The following is an 18449-nucleotide window of genomic DNA, read 5'->3' as shown; positions in this document are numbered from 1 at the left end:
CATCCGAAGCGAGGAAGGTGAAAATTTTATAACAAACATTTACACAGAAAAAATATTGATGGCCACAGACTAGCAAGCATCAACATTGACGTTTTGAGTTTTCTTTACCTTTATTATAGTTTATTTTCCGGTCGTGACAAATATTCGCAAGTCATTGTTATACCTTATTTTCTGACTCTGCTGCTTCCATCGTCGACGGCGACCCGATGATTCTCTATTTTAAAAACGATAGGTAGTATATTTATATATATTAACTCAAACTGCCAGCCACTTAAGTAGGGATAAGCCTTTGTATATGGCCTAGGTACCAATATTCGATTTTTCCAGTTGCGATATAACAATACTAAAAAATTATGTTTAACAATTTGATACGTAAGTGAGCCAGCGTGGCTGGTGCAGGTTACTAATACATACTTCATGTTTTTATTTACAGTGCCATTATATATTAACGTCTGTCGTCCCATACAAATTAAATCTAATCAAAAAGTTGCTAACAATGCTAGATTAGGAGAAATGTATCTTTACCTGCTTGAAAAAGTTTAATTGTAACTAGTTAATTGAAAACAACCAGACATTCAATTTAATTTGCAACTTGTAAACTGTAATACTAAAACATTTTTCTAAGTTGATAATATTCGATTAAAGCCCTATATAGGGCCAGAATTTCATTCATTCAGATCTCATTCATTCAGATTTCATTCATCCAGAATTTTTTTCATTATCACAAACGTTTAACAAAATGTTAACAATCAGTTTTTTTAAAAAAAAAGTCATTAATAAAATCACTGGTCTAAAAAAACATCTATTCATATTTACCTACCCACGTTACGCTTTCACATTTGAGTGTTACCACTGTTAATATTACTTTATACTAATAATAATGTGGTTTCGTACGAACATATAATTAAAATAATAAAAACTGCCACTTATCGGCTTTAAACCGCTGAAAGGGTGGAAAGGACGAACAGCTGAATACTAATGTAAAGGTACAATGAAACTCGATTACATCTGAATGAATAACAAGTTACGAACTCAAGTGCATCTTATTATTATGCATATAAGAACGTCCACTGTATATTCTCGCTAAGAAATAATTCGTGTTTTGATGTGTTATTCATATGAAAAGAAAATTATATTAGAATAATGTAAGCTGAATCACTCAGCGAACAGGACACGGCATTGATTATAACTATTTATCTTATCTCTAAGGTCTTTTTTATTTCTTTTACAATTGTCTAGATAAAATATTGTTTTCAAATGAAGATAACAGGACTGAATATTACCAGATTTTCTTGTATTTTTCGCACTCAATAAAAATCAAGTTTTTTTTTAATTATACCTACAATATTCATTACGTAAAAACTCGTTATTAAATCGACATTTAACCTAATTTTATTGAAGACAAAATTAACGTAATAGCTTCGAGCAATTTTAGCAAATCAAATATCGTTAGCTCCGCTTCGTAAAAAGGCCTTGAAACCTCATAATAGAAGTACATTTTCTCTTTCTCTGATAACAAATTTTTTCTCCATGTATATGAAATATTTTTAAAGATCAAAGGTTCGAAATAAATATACAACGCGGTATTTGCTGTGAGCGCTGGTAAATTGGCTTTATCTGGGCCGGTAACGGAACCTAAACAGTAGTAGCGCTCAAAATGACTGAGTAACTAAACCATGACCTTCACTTTATGTGCTCTTTAACAAGTGATTCTGAAGCTTAACATAGACCAGTTAATAAGTGTGTTAAGTGCATTGCGTTTTCACATATCTATATGATATTTGCAATACGAACAAAAATATATCAAACACAAGAAAAAAACGCAAAATATGAAATACTTTTAAAAAGTCCACTAGACTAAAAATATGTTTCAAGAGAGATACATTACACGAACAATTCGTTCCATGCCTTATGCTGAAGGGAAAATCTAATAATACTTTATAATATGGTCTGTTAATTTACAGCAATAACGAACCAGTTAAGTATTGTATGGGCGAAGATGGTTGCGTACATCGTTACGGTCCAACAGACGCTTCACGCTACCATTTACGAGTATGCGTTTCCATCATTCGTACTACTCCGCGATAACTTTACACAGCGTATCCCGTTATTTTCGTGAAATCGTCAGCATATAAAAATTCAATCGAATAATCATGTTTCTGCTGTTTTATTTTATAAATAAAAAGACAACGGCCTAACACTACCTCATAGTTAAAAGTTAGACAAACCTTTAACAATAAGAAATATTAATCAGAAAATTTAATGTTATATTCATTGTATCTATATTGCTTAAACATTGCCATTTGGTGGCAGTATATTCAGCAATGTATGCCTGTTTATCTCCATGCACATTTATATTATACAAATTAAATCCATTGCTATATTTTTCGAAACTTTCAATTCATGCCTTGTTGTGGGTTTTTTAAAGTATGTTCCAACATCACTCATGACTGTGAAAACCAAATGGACTCGTCAACAGCACAGACAGCGAAACACACATGACTCACTTAAGGAGGAAATGTTGTTTATAACTTGTATTTAGTAATTATACATAAATGGCAAAAAGAGTATTGCCACTAATTTAATTAATATATAAAATACCTATCTATAATTCAAAACAAATTATTAACTTGACTTGAAAGATTTAACTAACTGTGATGTATCTTTGTGTTTATAATAATTTATTTAAGAACGATCATCATCTTTAATATTAATTGTAAGTAAGTATACAATGATAAGTAGTTTCGACCAATTGTTTTTGAAACACTGAAATCACTTATCTATTATCTCTTGCTTTAGATAAAAAATATAAAATATTTTTGCAAGGATTGCAAATTCATATTTGAACCTGGATATTATTTAAAAAAAAAAACAATATTAACAGCTGTAAGCAGCAACCTGTTCACCAGGATTAAATTTGTTATAAGTAATGATCGTCTACATTTAGCAAATTAAATTCGTAATTGAAATGTTTAACAAGAGCAGTACTAAATATGGAGCATATGTGTATTGAAACTGTCACTAATTTAATAATATTGTAAGCTTTTTCTAAGAACTCACTCACAAGATCACGAGTATCTCTGCAGATATTATTGACAAGAAAGATTATAATTTTATGTATAATTAAAATAATCTGAACTATGTGGTATGAGTTTGAATTGTCCTGTCATTGTCTCAGCAATATTCAATCAAATAATTTCCTGTTATGAAAAGTGTGTCCATTGTTGTGACCAAATGTGATTTATACTATAGTATGTTTAAATTATTTGTAAATGAAATCAAAACTAATTTCAGTATGATTTTAAAGGATGTAAGCTTAAGTAGTTTATAAAATTGATTAAATAATGATGATGAAGATGTCAAAAACATAATGCAACTCAAAATGAAGCATTACGAGGCCACATATTGTAAATAAATTACAATATTAGGTTGAAAGTAAACAAATTGGTTACCTTAAGTCTGAAGAATAAAACTTCACTAGTCAATCTCCCACTTAAAACTTTTATTATAGATACTTTGTTATATGTATTATCACAAATCCTGGTAGACTTTAAAACACAATCACGCAACTGACAAATCATTGTCTGCATTTTCTTGATTACTGATTTCTCATATAAACATAATTTACACAATACACAATCTGCAATATGACTAAGTGTAAAATCTTACTCAGCGCACTTCACTCTACACAATCATATAAGATTATTGCATATTTGGATGGCTTTTTTATTCTCTAAAACCGTCCTTGTCCTTCCACATCATTAATCTCATGAAATTATATACAAAGTTGACTAATATTACTTTACATTACAATTGTTACAGCTGCTTAGAAATTCAATACAGCTTTCGATTCCACCTTTGATTTTGAAGACCAATATAAAATTAACCATGATCTTTTAATGAAGCTAAAATACAATGTTCCAATCAGAACATAGAAATTAACATTTTGTTTATTTTTTTATGATAATGGTTACCGCGGGAGTATCTACCAGTACTAAAGTATGAAAATATAAGATAAAGCACCTCGATTGGACAATGGTATGTATCAAAGATATTAACAACGTGATATGACGCGCGTCGCGACCGCCGAGAGTCCAGCGATCAGGGCCGGCGCGCCGCCGCCCAGGCCCCGCTGGAGGTTTGCGGCCGTCAGCCGAGGTGGGCTCACTCCCTCCTCGCCCTTGCAGTCTTACGAGAAATAAATGCCACATTACACACTAAATATTAAAGCACTGTACAACAACAATAAGTTTTCTTTTCCTTTTCAGGACTAACGTTCATTTCACGCACTATTTCGGCGAACATTTCGTTGACGTTGGTACGGCTTTTCGCCGATGCCTCCACGAATGGGCAGCCCCACATTTGCGCGAGAGCCGAGCCCTCTGCCTGCGATACTTCGCGTTGGTGTTCCAAATCGGCCTTGTTGCCCACTAGCAGTATGGGCACACGCTCCGATCCCTTGACGCGCGTTATCAATTCCTTCATTGGCTTGATATCTTGGAAAGTCTGATGATTTGTTAATGAATATACAACTACAAATCCTTGGCCATTCTTTATGTACAAATCTCGCATAGACGCGAATTGTTCTGTGCCGGCGGTATCCAATATTTCTAAAACACATGGAGAGTTATCTACTTCGATTTCTTTCCTATAGAAATCTTCTATGGTGGGGTCGTATTTTTCCATGAAACATCCAGACACAAACTGTACGGTCAAAGCACTCTTCCCGACCCCACCCGAGCCTAGCACGACGACTTTGAATTCGCGCATTATTGTGTTGTATAAATCACACTTGCCAGTCTTCTACAAACGTTTCAGAAACGTATTCTCACTTTGTGCTATAAAAATGTCATTGCTATGTTGGTTAATGACTCACTCGGATGCGATCACTGAGAAACGAACACATAAAGAATGTTAACTAAATGATAAACAGGGACGCCATTTTAGTTTGATGAGTGGCAAAACAACTTTGATTGCATCGCGGTACTCTTCTATTCACTTTACACTCGATAGTACAAACACGGAAGCAACATCTATCCAACTGACTCGCTCTTTGCTAGAATTGGCACCAGCAGCAGGTTGGTCAATGCACTCTATTGCAATGAAACGGTTTGATTGGTGAATGGGAATATTGTCAACCGGATGCTAGTGTTGCAATTATTATGAAGCCATTCATAATTTTAAGGAGAAAACTAACAGATAGCAATATGTTAACAGGATAATATTTATTTAAATGTCATCGCATTAATAAACGTTAATAAAATAAAACGTGGAAGATCTCAAATAAAACATTTTATTACCCACTGTTGATTATAAAAAACTTATTAAAATCACTATTTTGAAAATTTTTAATATTTTGTAAAACAGAGATACTTTTATATAATTTTAATTTTTCTTGCTATTATTTGTTTTTATTAGGGTCCAAATATATACTATTTTCAAATATAAATATTTTCCATCTGATAAGGAACAGTAAAGGTTCTAGCAACACTTTACAGGAAGCTCATACATTATGTTGTCAATACTGAATTTCGTTTAGAAATAATTTTATTTCTTTTAACAATATTGACACTGTTATTATAATATATTTTAGTGTATAAAAATATTTAATGTTTATTATATGTTCATAAAAACACAACACTTTTTAAAAGAAATAATAAAACTGGTATATATACTGATAATAAAATTAGATTACTACCGAATGGAATGAATATAGACCAATTTATGGTATTCGGTGCATTTATTCTAATTATCAATACGTAAATATAAATTAAAGAAACACAATATTTTTTATATAATAATAAAACAGAGCATTAGAATTTAAATTGAAAAAATATTAGGCACTAGGCAGCTCACAGCTGTTTTCATGTTTTGTCTTTGGTCCTGGACTAGCTTTTTATTTTGAGGTTTTTCTGCCCCAACCCCAGTTTTCTATTTATATTTACGTCATACGTATTGTTAGGTCATAATTCGTTGTTTCGCCGGTGAATAATAATTACACACTTATTTTAGAAAAAACTTAGACTAAAGACTTTCTTAGTCTGTATTCTTATTGAATTCAGCAATATAGATCTCAATTTGAGCTTACTTTAATAAGTGAGTAGTCTACAGGAATGCAAATACTCTTGGTCCTTACTTTACTGATTTGAAATTGGATTATTTATACCAACTCGGCACCTAAACTGTAAGTATTAATAAGACTTTTGATTTATGAGAATTGAATATAAACATCGTAATGTAATATGCTTTACATAAATTCCTAGAAACCTAGTTCGCTACTTAATATGGTTAATTTGCGTGAAGATAATTGTGCAGGTAAAAGTGCAATAATTATAAGTATTAAATTATTCTAAACATTTATAAATTAGAGAGGGCGTTTGTTTTTGCTCAAATATAGTTTTTTATGTTTTCGAGTCTACAAACAGTTGATTTAAAATTACATTGTAATCTGACCTAAGATGTGAAGTTTTTTTGTATTATGTTAATAAATCTATTCATAAATAACACTTAAAATCAGTTTTCTCCATTAATATAAATAGAATGAATTAGAAATCAAACAAGAAATGGTGTCGGCTTTAAAGTAATTGACTAGAAGTATATTAAAAACTTTAATTTCAAACATGAATACTTTAATTTATCTTTATTTCATAATTTCATAATATTGTACTTTGTACTGTAGGCGAGTGCTGTATGTATAGTGATTTAGATGAATCAGGGTATAATGTTATTAAGTATAACTATAAAAAAACACAGTGTAATATTCAGAAGATTATACTAAATATTTTTAAAAACTCTTGGGAACAATAATATTATAAGAACTAAAGTTATAAAAGTATACTGTATTCCATCCACAAGAGGGGAAAAACCAAATAAATAAAATTTGTCAGTAAATTGACTGTTTTTAAATCTATGTATCTTTATATGGCCCAAGAATTTATCCTCATTTTCAATTGTTTAAATATACTCGTATATTGTACTTGACTTGTTTTGTAAGCATTACTACTTCTAATATTTGTATCCAGGAGATAAGTTATCAATTGTCTTACTCTTAATGTAATCTAGGTTTAGTAATGTAATAAATAAATAAAGTTTATATTTATGCTTTTCAGAAATCATGTCACACAAGCCAACACCGTACAGTCCAAACTTCCCTCAGAGTCAAGGCTATGGTCCTCCTCCAGAAGTTGCGAAGAACAATGAAAATTATCCAATGCAACCACAGGGTGGTTATCCCGGTCCTCCACCTGGACCAATGCTCCCGCCAGGTGCTCAGCCCCTACCTGGAATGCAGACGGGATTTCAACCTGGATTTCAACCAGGATTTCAGCCTGGATTTCAACCTGGCTATCAGCCTGGCTTCCAACCTGCATATGCATCTGGGTATCCTCATCCTCAGCCCGGCTATCCACCACCAGTGATGCAACAGCCTGCTCCACAAGGCCCAGGTAATGACATGATTACAGACTTTATTTTATACATATTTAAGTTTTTTTAATTATGCGAACTATGTATCAGCCAACATAGGAAGGATGTTGATAGAGTGCCTTATTCCTAAATTGACAAAAGCTTATTAGAATTTACAGACTCCTATTAAAAGTAGTATTCCTCATATGAATAGGAAGTGGGATCCAAGTCAGTTACGTCACCAAATACTGTATTATAAGTTGGTTAATATGGTAATGGTAATAATCAGGTTATAAAATACTGAATATTCATTCGCATAAAATGTTGATTGGTTGAGTAGCATTTTAAGTCAGTTTTGTTAGTACGTCATTGGGTTTATCAGTAAATAAACAATAGTTATATTGTTATTATGAATCAAATTTAGTAAGCAGAAAGTAATTTTGAAGATACAATAATTGTTCAGTCAATCACGGACCTGCCAGATAATCATTTTCTCAGAAAGACATTAACGGGGCCTCATTAGTACATGCTAATTTTGTACACAAGATAAGAAATAACCATATTTATAACCAAGTGCATCCCATTAACTAAATACCTGTAACGCTAATCGGATTAGTCGACCTTTCTTTGTAAACAGTCTAATTTAAAATAATAGTAATGAATAGTCAATATCAAGTTATATACAAAATTTTATTCACGAAATTTTGGAAGAGTAATAACGTGAAAAGGGACGGAAGTTTGTAACGGTAAGCTGCGTAGGCGCGCGATATTTGATTTGACCAATGAGCGAGCGGCGCTAGAGTTGGCTGTCAAATGATACCAACTAATTTCCCGAGACGATATATATGTTAATATCGCTTACTATGCTAAAGCGAGCAATATACTATTATTTTTTTTATAATTAATAAAATATAAGTAAGGTTTCTGTGTACCAATTTGCTCTCTGCCTACATTATAACCTCATTATTTCTAGAATTTTAATAAAGACCTGTTCCCCGAGTACGTACATAATTTTGAATAAACATATTAACATAACTAGCGACCCTCCCCGGCTTCGCACGGGTGCAATGCTGATACTATGAACAATATACTACACAATTTTTCTTGTTTCTTTAATATAATGTCCATGTATTATATACAAAAACGTTCCTCTCGAATCACTCTATCTATTTAAAAAAAAACCGCATCAAAATCCGTTGCGTAATTTTAAAGGTCTAAGCATACATAAGGATAGACAGCGGTAACGACAAAACAAAGTGTTAACCGTTGTACTATATAATAATGAAGTTAATTAAATATTTAAAAAAGTAACGCAACGCAATGATGTATTTATTTCATAACGTATTTTCTTGGATTTGTATTATTATTGTCTTTCGAATCGTTTAATTGTAATGACAACGAGATAAAGATGTTTACTTTGGAAACATTTTAAGACGAGTATCGTTGATAGGTAATGTAATTGCATTACTGTTGTCTTGTCAGTTTATCGTGTGTATTTATTCACTCCTTAGTAATAGTTTCATAATTGTATTTAACAATCTCTAATACTATACTATATATTTATAAAAATAATGCAAAAAATTAACAACAATGTTGATAATAATTTCGATATATTGAACGAAGAGATACCACAAAAAGAAATAACTTCTAACAAGTCAAATAAAGTTGCAAGATATTTAAAAAAGAAGTGTTCGAAAATTTTTATTTTTAAAAATAAGAGTGTTTATATCGAAACGTTATCAGTGGCCAGCGCTAAAAGGACGGTCCATAGATTTTATAGAAAGCTTTTTAAAAATCGTTCGGAACGTTATGAAGTATTATTGACGGACGAAGAAAGGAGGTTGAATAACGTTTACGATTATATAAGTGTGGTGGAGGGAATCTAATTGTTGTTTTGTATCGGTAATGTTTACATTAACACATATCTAGGTTAAGTCACTTAATAACTAGTATAGTTGTTGGGTTCTATGTATGTAATTAATATCTGTATGTATAACAAGGAAAATAAGATATTTAATTTATGTATATCACAATATTGTAATTGTAAACCATGATATCATTGAAACATAATGCCCACAGGTACTGTTGAAGTGCGTAATTTATATTAAAAAAGCGTGCTATTTAAAGATATAAGTCAAACTTTTTCCATTAATTCAAGCTATACAATAACTAAAAGAGACTTATTTACGGCTTTGGAATTTAATTGTCAAAGAAGATTTACTGAAAATAATATTCCAGCCCTTTAGTAACAGACAAGCGTACAATCGAATTATATTTATAAGTATATACAACAACAACAGCCTGTAAATTCCCACTGCTGGGCTAAAGGCCTCCGCTCCCTTTGAGGAGAAGGTTTGGAACATATTCCACCACGCTGTTCCAATGCGGGTTGGTGGAATACACATGTGGCAGAACTTCTATGAAATTTGTCACATGCAGGTTTCCTCACGATGTTTTCCTTCACCGCTGAGCACGAGATGAATTATAAAGACAAATTAAGCACATGAATCAGCGGTGCTTGCCTGGATTTGAACCCGTAATCATCGGTTAAGATGCACGCATTCAAACCACTGGGCCATCTCGACTCATAAGTATATAAATATGATGTCAATTCAATCAATTTTATACGACCTCTTTTAATTTTATCTTAAAATATCTTTCAGGTGGATGGATGACTATTCCGCAAGGTCTTTCCAACTGTCCGCCAGGCTTGGAATACCTTTCTATGATTGATCAGCTCCTCGTTCACCAGAAAGTGGAACTGCTCGAAGCCTTCGTCGGTTTCGAGACGAACAACAAGTACACGGTCAAGAACTCAGTCGGCCAGAAGGTGTACTATGCCGTCGAAGACAACGACTGTTGTACCAGGAACTGTTGCGGACCGATGCGTCCCTTCGACATGAAGATTATGGATAATTTCCGTAACGAGGTATGACATTGAACAATGTGATATTAACAACAATTTATGTTTAAGAAACGAAAAAAATGCGCCGTACGTTTTGCGTATCCGTGTGTTTTCATGTCACGTCAGACAAAAAAATATTTGTTATTCCGGTAGTACAAAAATTGGAAAATTTCTCCGTTTGTGTCAGTAAGAGGAAAATGAGAGTGCATCTGTGTCGACGCACATACTTTGCACTGTAATGAGTTCTGTCCAGTTGGCTGGTCGCCCTTTAGATTTTGCCGTCGTGACCGAAATCGTTAAGGACAAAGTGACCAGTAATTATAACTTACAACTTAACTTCAAAGCCTCTTTTATCATCTTTTACATAACCCTGTTAGGAATGACATGCCCCATAAAGTAGTTTAAAGAATGGGTTAAATATTTAAAAAAAATTACCTTATTTTTATTTATTTTATGGTATAGGTAGGCGGACGAGCATATGGGCCACCTGATGGTAAGTGGTCACCATCGCCAATAGACATTAACGCTGTAAGAATTATTAACTATTCCTTACATCGTCAATGTGCCATCAACCTTGGGAACTAAGATGTTATGTCCCTTGTGCCTGTAGTTACACTGGCTCCCTCACCCTTCAACAACAACAACAGCCTGTAAATTCCCACTGCTGGGCAAAAGGCCTCCTCTCCCTTTGAGGACAAGGTTTGGAACATATTCCACCACGTTGTTCCAATGCGGGTTGGTGGAATACACATGTGGCAGAATTCTATGAAATTTGTCACATGCAGGTTTCCTCACGATGTTTTCCTTCACCTCTGAGCACGAGATGAATTATAAACAAATTAAGCACATGAATCAGTGGTGCTTGCCTGGACTTTAACCCGCAATCATCGGTTAAGATGCACGCGTTCTAACCACTGGGCCATCTCGACTCCACCCTTCAAAACGGAACACAACAATACTGAGTACTGCTATTTGGCCGTAGAATGCGATTAGTACCTACCCAGACGGGCTTGCACAAAGCCCTACCACCAATGGCTTTTGTATTCACTAAGTGGAGTCTATTGCACATAGCCCTACCACCAATGGCTTTTGTATTCACTAAGTGGAGTCTATTGCACATAGCCTTACCACCAATGGCTTTTGTATTCACTAAGTGGAGTCTATTGCACATAGCCCTACCACCAATGGCTTTTGTATTCACTAAGTGGAGTCTATTGCACATAGCCTTACCACCAATGGCTTTTGTATTCACTAAGTGGAGTCTATTGCACATAGCCTTACCACCAATGGCTTTTGTATTCACTAAGTGGAGTCTATTGCACATAGCCTTACCACCAATGACTTTTGTATTCACTAAGTGGAGTCTATTGCACATAGCCTTACCACCAATGGCTTTTGTATTCACTAAGTGGAGTCTATTGCACATAGCCTTACCACCAATGGCTTTTGTATTCACTAAGTGGAGTCTATTGCACATAGCCTTACCACCAATGGCTTTAGTATTTACCAAGTGGAGTTTATTACAGGTGATTCACTTACACCGGCCTCTGGCGTGCGATTCGTGCTGGTGCCCTTGCTGGCTGCAGAGTATGGAGGTGTCTTCGCCGCCGGGCTCCGTCATTGGCTCCATAGAACAGGAGTGGTCCATATGCAAGCCCTGCTATGCGATCAAGAACGCAGCCGGCGACGTAGTACTCAGAATCAAGGGACCAGTTTGCACCTTCTCCTTATGTGGCGATGTGGAATTTCACGTATGTACCGATCTATAGTATCATATACTTATTATCTTCCTATAACCGTATAACGAAAATATTGATTCGATCGATAAATTTAGAAAGCAACTGTCTAATGGCATTATTACAAACACATCTATCTGAGTATGTAAATATAGTGATGGTAATTTCAAAGTGAGTAATTTCGAGGTGATTTTTTGTTTATGTATTATTTAATGATTTCCATATGTGGCGATGTAGAATTTCACGTATGTACCGATCTGTAATATTATTTTTTTATTATCTTACTATAACCGTATAACGAAAATATTGATTCGCTCGTTAAATTTAGAAAGCAACTGTCTCATGACATTATTACAAACACATCTATCTGAGTATGTAAATATAGTGATGGTAATTTCAAATCGAGGTGATTTTTTGTTTATGTATTATTTAATGATTTGTATGTTATTTCCGCAAATGATAAATGTAAGTACGACAACGAATGTCTGTAAATTTTTCAATTATATTCTCATGTAAGTGATGTAATTGTCTTTATGAGAATAAATAATCTTTAAACCTAAACCTAACCGTGAGCACAAAATCTTAAACGAAGATTATCGGGTCAAATCTGTGCCAGCAGTATTAATATTAAGGTGCTTATTTTGACATGGTAATTGATCTCAAGCTGGGGAGAATGTTAACATTGTTATATCTTCATACAACTGTTAGATGAAAAGCGGCCTGCTTTTGTTTTTAATAACCCGAATTGAAGCACGATAGTAAAATCTTTAAAGCTAGTCCTAGGAGCAAATTATGGGCGTTAATGCATGAATCGTACATACTCATATCATAAAGGTTATATAAAAACTGAAGTAATAAGAATCATTTAAATCCGGATTTTTTTAAGATTTACGCATTCGACTATAACTTTGTCATATGAACCAAACAGGGCGCGAATTCTACTAAAGAATTGATACTTTATCGCAATGGAAACAAATCGTAATCGTTGTTCAGCTGTTACTTCTAACTCAAATATCCAGTTGCGATTCAGTCGAAGTTATCGCGACCGACATAAATATGAAAAATTAGTCCTCAATTACGAAGCTGAAGCTTTTTTGTGAGGAATAGTCGAAGTCGCATCAGAATCGAATCGCGAACGTGTCAAAATCATTATATGTTAGTAGAACTAGTCGCCAGGTTGCTTGGCAGAAACAGATAAAATAACACATTTCCATGAAATTAAAAATATTTACATTAAACATTAAAAATATTTACAACAAATCTTTGTTTCATAGAGTTTAGAAAACCAGTAATTCAAAAAAAATACATATCATAAATTTGTATATAACCTTTACTAGAGGAAAGTATTAAAATTAAACAGTGTTTGTGTTGATCTTGAATTGTTGATTAAGTTTATAAGCAGGTGAATGACACTTATTGTATACACATTGAGCGTATGTGACCATGCAGCCAGCTCCAAAGGTCGGTACAAGATAAGCGTGCCCAAATATAATATGAATTCGATGACTAATGTTAAAACAATATATTTCTCTTAATATAATTAGAATATTGAATTTGTATATTTATATTTTTTTTTATGATTACCATGTTCTTCTTTCATACAGGGTTATTTTTGAAATTTTTTGAAAAAAGCTTAAAAACATGATAACTCAAAAATGGTTCACTTTTGCAGTATACATATGGGGGTTAAAATTATTGCAAATAGTCACCCCTATCACCTCTTAACGGATATTCTTCGAGTTACCAATAACCCTGTATATTATTGATTTATTTTAATATACAATATAGAAAAAATATGGACAATAATTTTATGTATTATTTAAAGGGCGGACTTACGGTGAATTTATTGTTGACCCCGCCTTAGAACACGTTTTACTCGTCGCTCGTCAGGTGTTAGGTATCAAATATCATCATTTTAATTCATATATACAAAATAATATACAGGAACTGAATTTTCAACTGGATTAACAGCAAAATCAAATCAAAATCTTCTTCATTTAAGTAGGTTTAAATTGTCATGTTACAGTGTTGAGTAAAATGTGAAACTATTATCGTTTCGGAAAGTAGATTATATCTGTCCAATATTATAAATAGACCGGACAGTTCTTTTTGCAGTGTGTAAACAGTTTCACAGAATAATATATAATCCTATGAAAGTAACCAAATTATACTTATCGAGCGGTATGTAACTTTTCTAGCCATATATGAAGTTAGAGTCTAAAGTTATTTCTAGAAATTCTGTAGCGTTGGCTACATTTAGATGACTATTTTTTAAAGTTAACTTAAATTTTTGTAAACCAATTTGTACAAGTGGTCATGCATTGTTTTATTATAAACATAATTAAAAGTAATCAGCAAACAATACGATATCACAAATACGTTTAATATAAAATGGATGATCAATTATGCACAAGAAATATAGAAATGGACCAAAAATAGATCCTTGTGGAACGCCCATTCTTATTGCAGACTTTCTTTCATTATTATTCAGGAATTCAATAGGTGTCTTACTAAATTCTTTGATTCTAATATGAAGCAATATGGTCAAAAGTTTAAATTAACACAGTAAAAGTCTTAGCTTTTACAAAAGCGTTTTGTGCCCTATGAAATCACATGCTTTGGATAAATCATACAAACAGTACCGCATTCTATGATTTGTCCCATGCCTCGTGTATATGGCTTAATAATGCCATTCTAAAATCAGTTGTTAGACGACTTTCTAGCAAAGCGAAGTGTCTAATATAAAAAATAATATTTATACCAAATTGGACCAGATGATGATTTCAATCCCGATAAAAGTACCGCTGTCTACTTTCATCGAGGTAATAGATTTTTTGACACCGGGCGTGCTCGCCCGAGGTCAATAACCTTAAACGACAAGCCTATTCCCTGGCGCCGAGTAGTCAAATACTTAGGCGACACTCTAGATCGGAAGCTAACTTTTACACCTCATATCACGAACACAAGGAACAAAGCACTCTTTGTTCTAAGTAGACTATATCCGATGCTATGCAAGCGTAGTAAGCTGTCCCTTAGACATAAGGTGACACTATACAAAGCATGCATCCGTCCCATTCTCACTTACGCTAGTGTAGCCTTCGCACACACTAGCGATCATAACATAATCCGACTACAGGCCGTACAGAATCGAAGCTTGCGTATGATGACCGGTTGCCCGTTCTACATGCGCAACGTCGATCTGCACAGAGACCTAGGACTCGACTCCATCACGAAAGTGATGAAAGAAATATCGATAAGATATTTCGATAAAGCATCGAGTCATCCCAACCCGCTCATACTCAATACGAGCAAGTATAGCCCTCAGTGGCACGCCAATGCGATGCATAGACGTCCCCGTCGATGCTATTACATCGGCGAACTCTAACTGTCCCACCTACACAGTAAACACACACCGACCCCGCCGGCGGGGTCGAGGTCCCTCTTACGTTATTCACCGTCCGCGCTTAGGCGCGTGACGGTTTTCTGAGCACACACTGTCCTCCCTCCAGACGTCGACGGCGTCCTAAGCCGAGGTCCGGCCTCACAGGAGGCACCCTTAGGACGCGCGTACTCTGAGCCCTTCAGTGGGCTCTCATCATCCGGCAGTCTTCTGTGACTTGCCACCCCGCCCGGTGACGCTGTAGAGGCCACTCTGGCCAACAGTAACAGACAATTCGAAAAAAAAAAAAAAATTGTTGATTTATTGTTCTAAATGATGCACAACGTTTGTTAGAGCCCACGTCACTACATTATGTTTTAAATTCCAATTTATCTTCGAATTTAGTGCTGGAGAAGATTATCGGTTTTCGCCGACCATCATCTAAGTAGTCGTTGTAGTGTCATCACAATGTACTCAACATTACAAATGCACACAAACATTCTTAAACAACTTTTTTAAATTTCACAATTTGAATCTTTTTCGAGATAGCCCAGTGGTTAGAAAGGCGTGCATCAAACCCAGGCAAGCACCGCTGTTTCATGTGCTTAATTTAACTTTCTAATTCATCTCGTGCTCAGCGGTGAAGGAAAACATCGTGAGGAAACCTGCATGTCACAAATTTCATAGAAATTCTGCCACATGTGTATTTCACCAACCTGCATTGGAACAGCGTGGTGGAATATGTTCCAAACTTTCTCCTCAAAGGGCTTTAGCAGTGGGAATTTACAGGCTGTTGCTGTTGTTGTTGAATCTTTTTCAAGGTATAAGTAATGTTTGTTTGTTTATGTAACGTGTAACTGATTGACTGTTTTTTTTTTGTTAGGTTTATTCTAAAGATGGCGATACGAAGGTCGGTAAAATAACGAAGAACTGGTCCGGCTTGGCGCGCGAGGCGTTCACAGACAGCGACTACTTCGGCATCACCTTCCCGATGGATTTGGATGTCAGGATAAAAGCTGTTCTGCTGGGAGCGTGTTTCTTGATTGTGAGTATATTCATTGGAGCAAACTTGAAATAAAACAAGTTATAACGGATTTGAATCGCGTATATTATTTTTGACATCCCCACGTTTCGAGTACTTTACAGCGTTCGTGGTCACGGGTAGACTAAGGTGGCATTTGTCTATTTGAAGAACAAAAGAAATATTAGTTACAACGATTTCTCAAATCGTTCAAAAATAATAAATATACGCGATTCAAATCCGTTATAAGTAGTTTTATTTCAATGTGTAATAATCGCGAAAATTTAAGACAACATTATGGAGTAAACTTTTCATAAATGTTTTTACCTTATCACCTCTCACACTCAGTATAGTTGTGTTCTGATTAGGAGAATAAGAATGTTACAAACGCAAGGATTATAGTAGATCCCAAATTTGAGAATTTCTTACAGGGGTTATTTCTTATGTTGGGTTGCCTTCTTTTAAATAAAAACTGTAAAAATGTAATTGAGTCAAAATGAATTTCATTGTCTCTGATTATTTAATTCTTTATTCTAGTCCTATAACTAATAACTCTATATATTCAATATCATTTGCTACCAAAGTTGTTTAAGTAACCAAAATAAACGAAAACAGAACCCTGTAACCGTCGGCACTTTATCTTTTTTTTAATTTAAAAGTTATATTTCTTAATTTAAAAAAAAGTAATGTGTAAGTATGAAGGTAAATTTATTTCTAAGAGAAAGCGCAATAAGCGAGACTACGTATATCGCATAAAATGGCATTTGGCCAACACTGCACAACACTGGACTGATGATAATCATTTTTATTTATGTTTTCAGGATTTCATGTTCTTCGAAAAGTCTGGTAACCAAGAGAGCGATCGTCCTGGAATGCTTTAAGTTTGAAAAATGTGTCAAACATACGATTAAAACCCCAACTCACTAAAGCTTACTCGTAAAAATGATAAATAATGATTGATTATGAATCTCTAAACGAATTACTGATGTAAAGTCACTCAACACTATATACACGATGTGGGCTTGTATTGGAGCATTAGATTAAGGGATGTATACACAAATGTGGTTGTTTAATCTAAGCACAACGTTTTTGAAGAATATACTGTATAGCTTTAATCGTGCTATTGCCTTAAACATTATATTTTGCATTTTATTAGACGTAAGACTTTATTACACGCGTGTAACTTTATAACTTCTATAGGAAAAATATCCTTGTAAACTTTCTATATAATAGTTCATTAAAATAGAACTATGGTATATGTTTCTATAAAACTGGTATTAATTATCCTGTCATTATATATAATTGCCAATATATGTGCCAAGGTGATGATGAAATAATCTCGAATGTATATAATAACATGTCATCACATACTGCTAAGTTCATATAGTTTCTGTTTTATCTTATCTGTAATTGTTTCAATGTGTCACAGAACGTTTTTTGCTAACGCTACTTTAATTGAGAAACGTCATTTTCTATTTACTTTGACAAAGTTCCATTTCATTATGATCATATTTGCGGATTAAAACAAGTAATATCTTATATGCATTATTTCATTAAATAGAAAGTTTACAAAGATTTTTCTGGTGCATAGTTTTGTTATGATGCTTGCATGTGAAAAATATATTTGTACTTTTTTGTTATTTAAATATAAAAAAAAAACACTTTTCTTATGATAATAATAATGAAACCTAACATAAATACTATATTTTGACGCTTTCATAGAATGGCTCTAAGTTATAATTTAAAAAATATATGTTATTGGAACTGTAAGTTGTAGTATTATACTCAAAAATTAATTATAAGACTTATAAACTATAAATATACAAAAACTTGAACTTATAAGCATTTAAGTAATATGCCGACATATATAAAGCCTTGTTTGGTGTTTGCTTATAAACAGTTTTCTCGCTGATTTGATATTGGAAAGAAAAAAAACATAGTTTTGTCATTGCAAACAATATTTAAAGGTAACTATTAGTGTTTAGCTATCTTTACGGCCAATCC

General features: G+C 33.7%; 2 protein-coding genes across 3 annotated transcripts; one reads left to right on the top strand and one right to left on the bottom strand.

Annotated features, from left to right (window-relative positions):
- Window positions 1–3481: 3481 nt before the first annotated feature.
- Window positions 3482–5119, bottom strand: LOC124529776 (ras-related protein Rap-2c). The gene has a single exon (XM_047103688.1). It carries the CDS (start codon window positions 4768–4770, stop codon window positions 4225–4227), a length of 546 nt encoding a protein of 181 aa, XP_046959644.1. The 5' UTR covers window positions 4771–5119; the 3' UTR covers window positions 3482–4224.
- A 783-nt stretch (window positions 5120–5902) lies between these two features.
- LOC124532304 (phospholipid scramblase 1) lies at window positions 5903–17644 on the top strand. 2 transcript variants are annotated; one of them, XM_047107155.1, is made up of 6 exons: window positions 5903–6184; window positions 7110–7445; window positions 10068–10333; window positions 11836–12060; window positions 16308–16469; window positions 17267–17644. In XM_047107155.1, exons 2-6 carry the CDS (start codon window positions 7115–7117, stop codon window positions 17324–17326), a joined length of 1044 nt encoding a protein of 347 aa, XP_046963111.1. In that variant the 5' UTR covers window positions 5903–6184; window positions 7110–7114; the 3' UTR covers window positions 17327–17644. The 2 variants fall into 2 exon arrangements, with proteins under 2 accessions (XP_046963111.1, XP_046963119.1); XM_047107163.1 differs by lacking the exons at window positions 5903–6184; window positions 7110–7445 and adding an exon at window positions 8959–9306.
- Window positions 17645–18449: the final 805 nt, after the last annotated feature.

Source organism: Vanessa cardui, chromosome 1 (genome assembly GCF_905220365.1).
Source record: "Vanessa cardui chromosome 1, ilVanCard2.1, whole genome shotgun sequence".
NCBI lineage: Eukaryota > Metazoa > Arthropoda > Insecta > Lepidoptera > Nymphalidae > Vanessa > Vanessa cardui.
The sequence above is the reverse complement of the archived record's forward strand: the minus strand, read 5'-3'. Positions and strand labels throughout refer to the sequence as shown.

What these genes read in the sequence shown, in the direction of transcription:
- LOC124529776 (XM_047103688.1), bottom strand. Translation starts at nt 4,770, where the DNA reads ATGCGCGAATTCAAAGTCGTCGTGCTAGGCTCGGGTGGGGTCGGGAAG.
- LOC124532304 (XM_047107155.1), top strand. Translation starts at nt 7,115, where the DNA reads ATGTCACACAAGCCAACACCGTACAGTCCAAACTTCCCTCAGAGTCAA. An exon ending in TGGATAATTTCCGTAACGAG is followed by an intron (nt 10,334 to 11,835) that starts GTATGACATTGA and finishes AGTTTATTACAG; the next exon opens with GTGATTCACTTACACCGGCC. An exon ending in GTGGCGATGTGGAATTTCAC is followed by an intron (nt 12,061 to 16,307) that starts GTATGTACCGAT and finishes TTTTTTTGTTAG; the next exon opens with GTTTATTCTAAAGATGGCGA.